Source organism: Scardinius erythrophthalmus, assembly GCF_964197995.2.
Source record: "Scardinius erythrophthalmus genome assembly, chromosome: 3".
NCBI classification, from domain to species: domain Eukaryota; kingdom Metazoa; phylum Chordata; class Actinopteri; order Cypriniformes; family Leuciscidae; genus Scardinius; species Scardinius erythrophthalmus.
Genome location: NC_138223.1, coordinates 43983933 through 43991851, shown reverse-complemented (window position 1 = coordinate 43991851; position 7919 = coordinate 43983933). Strand labels below are relative to the sequence as shown.

At 38.7% G+C, this 7919-nt stretch overlaps 1 protein-coding gene across 2 annotated transcripts in view; it reads right to left on the bottom strand.

The window, feature by feature from the left end:
• The window catches only part of LOC308688964 (somatostatin receptor type 5), a 15691-nt gene extending 9109 nt beyond the window's left edge, over nt 1-6582 (bottom strand). For both annotated transcript variants that reach the window (XM_081362430.1, XM_081362429.1), the window contains exons 1-2: nt 6360-6582; nt 3111-4239 (exon numbers count right to left, since the gene is read on the bottom strand). In XM_081362430.1, coding sequence (XP_081218556.1) covers nt 3111-4232 — 1122 coding nt within the window. In that variant the 5' untranslated portion in view covers nt 4233-4239; nt 6360-6582. The remainder of the gene's footprint in view (nt 1-3110; nt 4240-6359) is intronic.
• Between the last annotated feature and the right edge of the window lie 1337 nt (nt 6583-7919).

Genomic DNA, 7919 nt, shown 5'->3' with positions numbered 1-7919 from the left:
TTCAAATAAAATAATTTTATTTCACACAGAGTAGCTGTGTCGCTTGACGAAAATAGGCACAATGTATCTGTAACATTACACTTCCGGTGTTTACCGCTTTGTTGTTTTTATAATGGGAGCGATGCACTTTTTGTTTTGTGCCAGAGCGATTTGTTGTTCTGAACACTTCAGTGGCGATGATTGATTCCTGGTTCGAGACCAGCAGGTTTGAGGGTCCATTGTCGAGCCAATTTTTCTGCCGTGTAAACATGCAGAATAAGCCAAATTGGTTTCCGACTCCAACAGTGGTGGAAAAGGGCTAAAAGAGAGAGCAAGTGAATGTGTGTCTGGTGTCTCCACCAATCAGATTCAGTGTCTGTCAAAGCAGGGAAAGCCACAGAGAGACATTAGAGCTGATATTAGCTCTGCGGATGCAGTAATGGCTTAAAGAGACTGTCTTTTTCTCATTGATCTCAGATCTGATGCCAGACAATCCTCAGTCACACAGATCTGATTCAGTCTCTCGAGCCGGACTGCTTTCATTTCCCCGATGAATTAACCATGGGATCGTCTGATCTCACTCTCATTATGCATTCACATTTCTACACACACATACTTGTGTTCCCTCATGGTCCTCTTGGTCAAGCTGAACTATCACACAGATTTCATCATCTCTTTTAGTAGGGCTGAGCAATATGATCAAATATACCTGGAAAAAAAGTGCGTATGTTGCTTATTTTAAAAAACAACTTCAGGTGTGGTTAATCCAATCACAAATTTAATTAATAAACATCCATTTTTAGATATTTTCTAACATATATCGTGAAATGTTTGAAGAATTATCTCTTGTTTGGCCTCAATAAATGACTTTTTATTGATAAATAATTACATTTAATGATTTTAAGTTAAGTATTAAGTATCAACAAAAAGTGTGCGTGAAAATGTCAAATATCAATGTGGCAACCTGGTTGTTTAACCATTTTATTTGTTGAATTTCCAGCAAAAATAACTATTTAATTGTTTTTAGAATAGTTCTAAAGGCATAGAAACTATAAAATAACACCTATATTGTAGTAGTATGTAGTGATAAACTATTTTTATTGGTAGTGTTTTTGTTATTTCTACCATTACTGTGATACGGAAAGAAACACTGACGTAAGATTTTGGTCAGCCCTTTCTTTCTTTTTCTTTCACACACAGATGCTAATAAACGCGGACATTGGGAATGTTTATTGGGAACATACGAGTAGTGTTCTCCCTAAGGGCACTAAGGGGGTTATGACTGATAGACAGGAAGACGCAAACACACACACACACACTAACAATCTCTCTCTCTCTCTCTCTGTCTCTCACTCCATTTGCTGCCCACTAAATCAATTTCACTGAGATTGTCTCTTTGGGGAGTGAGGAAGGAGCAACATGTTGGCAGCTGTATCGAATGTGAAATTCTCAACATGTTTGTAATCTACAGAGAATTCACAAACACAGCAGAGAAGGGCCAAAAAAACCCTTGTTCTAACTGTACTGCTGTTATTCTTCTAGAAAACAGCTTAAAGGACTAGTTCACCAAAAAGTAACAATTCTGTCATAATTTACTTCTAAACCCTCATGCAGTTAAACAATCCAATCTACATCTAGAGCGATCCTAATTAGATCATATGACTTAAATGCTATATTAGCATGTCCTTTGAATGGGTTTTGGGAGAATTCGTTTTTTGGTCACAGTAGCATGACGTGGAATTTCTGCTAAAAATCTCACTTGTTACACAGAGGAAAGACAGTCCTACAGGTTTAAAATTACATTAAGGCGAGTAAATGATGACAGGATTTTAATTTTTGGGTGAACTATGCCTTAACCAACTAAAGATAACTTTTGGTAACACTTTACAATAAGGTCCCATTAGTTAATATGCATTTACTAACAATGAGCAGTGCATTTGTTACAGTATTTATTAATGTTTGTTAATGTTCATTAATAAAAACACAACTGTTCACTGTTAGTTCATGTTAGCTTAAATATTATTAAAGAGGTATCTTGATCTTTGATCAAAATGACTCCTTGCAGCGACTTCTCTGATGATGTGTTTACTGGTGCGAATAGCAAATCACAACCATCCGATCAATTTCTCAAGGACAATATAAAGTGCGCTCAGATATGTCACAACAGGGAAGAAAAGACTATCGCAACTTCCGTTTCACGCTCACTTTAACTAACGTAAAAAATTTGAGTCTTATTAAAAAGTGTTACCAAACTTTCATGATTTAAAACAAGCAGCACATCAGACAAATGCAAACAACAGAATGTCTAAGACTGAAGATATCATTGTTCTAGAGATATAATCAGGGCTTGACATTAACTGGTTTTCCAAAGTTACTAGCCACGCAGCATTTTCACTGGCCACAATTTTGACATAGATACCATTGGGTAAAACTGCCATATAGATATTTTTAATACTATCTCATAATTTGGCTGCACATTTATTAGGCTGCTGTCACTTTAAGACCTGACGCACGCATCCATTATACTGTTATCTTTCTCATCTGTTTACATTCTCTTCAAACAAAAATGACTGTGTTTACGTGCATACTCGCCAAGACTGACATTTTGACATTATTTTGTGTGTATGTTAATGTTTTAGGACAATAAGCATTAAAAAAGACCACAATTTAGTACTACAAGGTGACATTGTTATATTTGGGTGTGAGCACAAAATCTGTGGGAATTACCTGTGTAAAATTATGCGCAATCCGACGCCGAAATTCAAAGCCTTTTGAGGCGACAATATTCATCCGGAGCAAATCAAACGAGCGAGTGAGAGATGAGAGAGAAAGCGCAGCTGGTATCCTGTATCTATTCTGCTGAAAATGAGTATTGGAAGCGTTTCAGATATTTCAGTATTGATATGTAGCAAAAAATCTGTATTTTTGACAACACTACATTGCACGTAGTTTATTATTTCAGATCCCTTTTTAAAAGATTACAATTGAAAAATGTAATAAAAATGAATCCCGCTAAAGTGGCTAGTAGGAGTGACTGCAGTACACGCCACTAGCGTTAATGTCAAGCTCTGAATATAAAGCTTCAACAAATTCATTCAACTATGTGTGATGTGCTTTCAGAGGGACTGTACCTGGCTGCCCTGTACGTGTCCATTAAAGTCATTGTTCCGAGGTGTCAGGAAGGAGTCGTGGGTCGTCGTTTTCTCTGTCCGCGGCAAACTGGGATCGCCATCCTCCACGCCATTCGCCTTGCGCACGCACAGGACCTTCCGGAAGCTCTGCTTGAAGTTGTCGGACAGGAACCCGTAGAGCAGCGGATTGGCACAGCTGTTGGCGTACGACAGGATGACGGCGAAGAAGTACACCCCTACCACCACGCTGTTCTCCGGGAGTATGAACACCAGGTTTACCATGTTAATGATGTAGAACGGCAGCCAGCAGAGGACGAACACCACCACGATTATCACCACCATGCGGGTCACCTTCCGCTCGGAGCGCCTGCGCTTGGTAAATCCCGCTCGCGCCCCGGACGACTTCACCTTGACTACGATGAGAAGGTAACACATGCAGATGACCAGCAGGGGGGCGAAGAATCCGAGCGTTGCCGTGTAGAGTATGAACGCCGTCGACCAAACGTCTCGTGGCTCCGGCCAACTCATGTTGCATGAGTGAAACATGTCCTGAACGTCAGAGAATATCACCACGGGAAGAACGACGACGAACGAAAATGCCCACACCGCCGCGCTAACTGCTTTAGCTACTCGTGGCCGGCGCCACCTAGTGGAGCGGATAGGATGCACGACTGCTAAGTAGCGATCGATGCTCATCACTGTCAAACAGAAGATGCTCGTGAATTGATTTAGCGAGTCTGCCGTCATTACAACGCGACACAGGAATGAGCCGAACGGCCAGTAGGAGAGTACGTTTTGCGTCGTAAGGAAAGGGAGGCCCAAAATATACAGCTCATCGGCCACGGCAAGGTTTAAAATGTAGATGTTCGTAACCGTTTTCATCTTTGCGTAGCGCAAAACCACGTAGATGGCCAGAGTGTTGCCGGTAAGTCCAACGATAAACACGGTGAATGATATGACCGCAGTAACCATCGTGCTGCTCCCTTGGAAAGGCATGCTTTGATTTGACACATTCTCGGTGTAATTCCCAACTGGAGTTCCTGAAAATCCCAGTCCAGTGGAAGAGGAGTTATAATCCCCTGGGATGAACCCCGTCCACCCGGATTGGTTAAATGACCCCATTCTGGATCTGGAATGGAAAGAGAGATACAAAAGGGTCAGAAACAACAAGTCTAAAGGTGGGAAAGGGAAGAGTGACTGGATGGAAATGGAAGAGAGTATAATGAAGCTCAGTGGCAGGCTACATAGTTTCTCTTTATGTTTGTATGTGTTTGTCAGAGGGACAGAATAAGGCTTGTGTAAATGTAATGTGCTTGGTTTACAGTGAGAGATCAGAGAGACTGAATCAGTGCAGATGATCACACCTCAGCTATAAAGATCAGAGCCAAAACTGCAAACCCACACAAGGAGACTGAAGTGACACAACGCATGCATACATCTCTCTCTCTTTCTCTGTCGCTCCCTGTCTCCTGTTTTCTTTCTCTCCTAAGAGCTGCATAGAGGCAGAGCACATTTTAGTCACACCACCACTGAGATTCATTAAAAAAAACTATATAAAAAAGCCTCCCTATTTCAAACACATCTGATTAAACTCAACATCTTATTATTAGAAACTCCAAGACCTGAAATGGACGTAAAAAAAAAAGACATCCAAAATGCTTGAGGACTATAGGGGTTTATAATCACTTGATATCTAGTGGACCGAATAAGCTTTTTCAAGCTATTGTACAAAGTCAAAACACAGTTAACTATTGTTTTTTTGCAGCAATTGCAATGAAAAATAAATTTTTTATCAATGCATTCATTGATTCTGGTATTTCTATTAGTCCAGAGATCAATATTTTCACAGTCCTTTTTCTCTGGATTTGAGCACAGATAAGTCAAAACTGTCTGTCGCAGCACAGATCATAGTCTAAGACACTTGATTTGGTTTCAGTCAACCTAAAACTAGATTTTATATTCCTTCCACTATGTATCAAATCTCTATTGCTGTGGGGGTTTTAGTCAACAGTCCATTTACACAAATTAGCAGAGTTTGTTAAAATAGTTGAAAACTAATTTAACTAAATGAGTATATAATTATATTATAATAAACCATATTTAATTGTCATCACAATAAAACCACAATGACATGCATTCAGACAAGAGTCAACTATTTGTTGAAAGTAGAAAGTTTGAACTATGTTCTTTTCAGGACAAGGGGCAAGTTTGGGGCAACTTGTCACACACTGTAAATATAATTAGTTAGACTTACTTTTTTTTTAAAAAAAGCATGCAAACCGATTGTCTTAAAAATATATAATAATATAAATCCAAGTGCCCAACCAAATGGAACACTGATCACCATAATGGCGAACATCAATTTATGAAGTCAGCTTTTGAGTTGTATTGATTATTCAACATTCAAGAAGACTTTGGGAAATGAGTGAACGCAGCTAAAGATAATTGCAGAAGTGGAGGAAATGAGTGAAAAGTCTATTAAGAATTGCCCCGCCTCGACAAAATAGCACTCAAACCAATCAATTAATCTGAACTTGGGTTTTCTGAGTAAACAAGGCATAGTGAATAGTACAGATTACTAGATTTTTACAATTAAATAAAGACATTAAGTAAAGTTAACTAAAAAGTGTTAGTTAGAACAACTGTTCGATTTTACAGTGAGCATTTATACAATTTATGTATTTTATTTTGAATAATACACATCGTTTATGTAGGCTGTGTGTATTTTTTGTGTAGACTTTCGCTGGACCTCAACTCACAACATTTGCCCGCAGAACAAACGAGGAAAAAACGCACTTATCTTTTATGGTCTTGTGGTTTATGAGATTAGGGTCTCAACTGGATCTACTACAAAATATTTTCTTTCAAACTATCTGCTTCCACCTTGATATAGCCTAAACTCAAGACAGTGAGAAGAACGGCGGCGTGCCGGTTTTTCTTGCGTGGCTGCATTCTTCAGAGACATTATTTATGATTATTGTTTAGAAATAACACTTTGCAAACTCATTTTCAACCTCAATTTCAGGCAATGATATTCGGATGTGGTGAGGTTAAAACAGAACATTATTGGTCAATACTAAAGAAATTTAGAAGCACTGCCCTCAAAGTGTGAACGAACACCGTCCTGCAGCAAGTTGAGAAAATTCTTACAATTATTACTACAATATTTCTTAACTTGAATGGTTTTCTTTACTAAAATGAACTTAAATCAAAACCTCACCATAAACAAAAATGTTCCTATGGGCTTACCTGAGTAGCCTATGTATCAGTAAAACGCAGGGAGGCGTGAAACATCCCACGAAGGAGATGAGAAGAGTAGGTACAAATAACAAACACTGATAAACATTGTTGAATCTGCGACAGTCTCTGTTAAATTAGCCACAGGACAAGCTCTTGCGTGCGCGCTCTCGCTCCACACCAGTGCTGAGCCTCGCGACAGGTGATGGCATCTGGTGCCCGACTCACTCTGAGATAGAACTAAACCGAGAGAGAGAGAGAGAGAGAGAGAGAGAGAGAGAGAGAGAGAGAGAGAGAGAGAGAGAGAGAGAGAGAGAGAGAGAGAGAGAGAGAGAATGCGCGCGATCGCAGTTTAGTCGCAATCCTGCAGTCAAGCCGTGCGCGCGCTCCATTCACAACGGATTAATATCCCACACAGAAATAATTCTTTAAACCACAACATGATAACATACACAACCTTTGCCCATATGATCATTTAAGGAAATAATAACACATTGATATTTATATATTCAGTGAAAACGTGTAAGCTGTAAACACAAAATTACAGTTTGCGTTCGAAACCTGATGTTTTTGGTCAAGCTTTTTGGTATTTTTGGTGTTCATGGCAATTAATTACATTTGTCTTTCCAAATGTTCATTACTACACTGTAAACAATTATATGGTCAATAAGTTTTGACAACATATGTTTTTACATTGACTCATCGTAATAAGCCATTTTCAACTTAAAGATTCAAATAATTTTTAGGTCCGTTTAAAGTAATTTAAGTTGAAATTACTTTTATAGCCAAGTTTATTGTACTTAAAAATTTAAGGCAGCAACTTTTTTTTAACAGTTTATAATGGGTTCAAACTTTTACTTTTGAGTTTGTAGCCTAATTCTCAGTGTTCATTACAAAGAGTGTCAAAATGCAAAATCCAATATGAGCTTTATTCCTTAAAATAAGTTCATTCACTTCTCAGCGGGAAACAGAGGGTGAGTTTAAATCAGTTTCAATCAGCAATTTCAGTAATCAGGGAGTCGGCCATTTTCACCCAAAAATGAAAATTATCCCATAATTTACTCCCCCCCTCAAGCCATCCTAGGTGATTATGACCTTTTTATTTCAGCCAAACACAATCAGAGTTATATTAAATATAATATCCTGGCTTTTCCCAGCTTTGTAATGGCAGCGAATAGTGTACGAGTTTTTAAAGCTCCATAAAGTGCATCCATCCATGCATGATAAAAGTAATCCATACGGCTCCAGGGGGTTAATAAAGGCCTTCTGGAGCAAAGTAAAGCGTTTTTGTAATAAAAATATCCATATTTATAACTTTATGAACTATGATCACTGGGATCCAGCAACGGCCCATTGTCCTTACCAGTGCCCGAATTCATGCACACTATACACTGATTCAGCAAACAGATACGACAAAACAGCTTTGAGGTGTGTGTATAGAGTCAAGGTACACACTGTTCCAGGTGTTAATCGCACGGAAACAGATGCTGTCTTTCATCACGACATCACTGGGGAAAATTAATTTTTTAAATACCCGGCATAAAATATTCCTACTTCCAGACCGATATTACA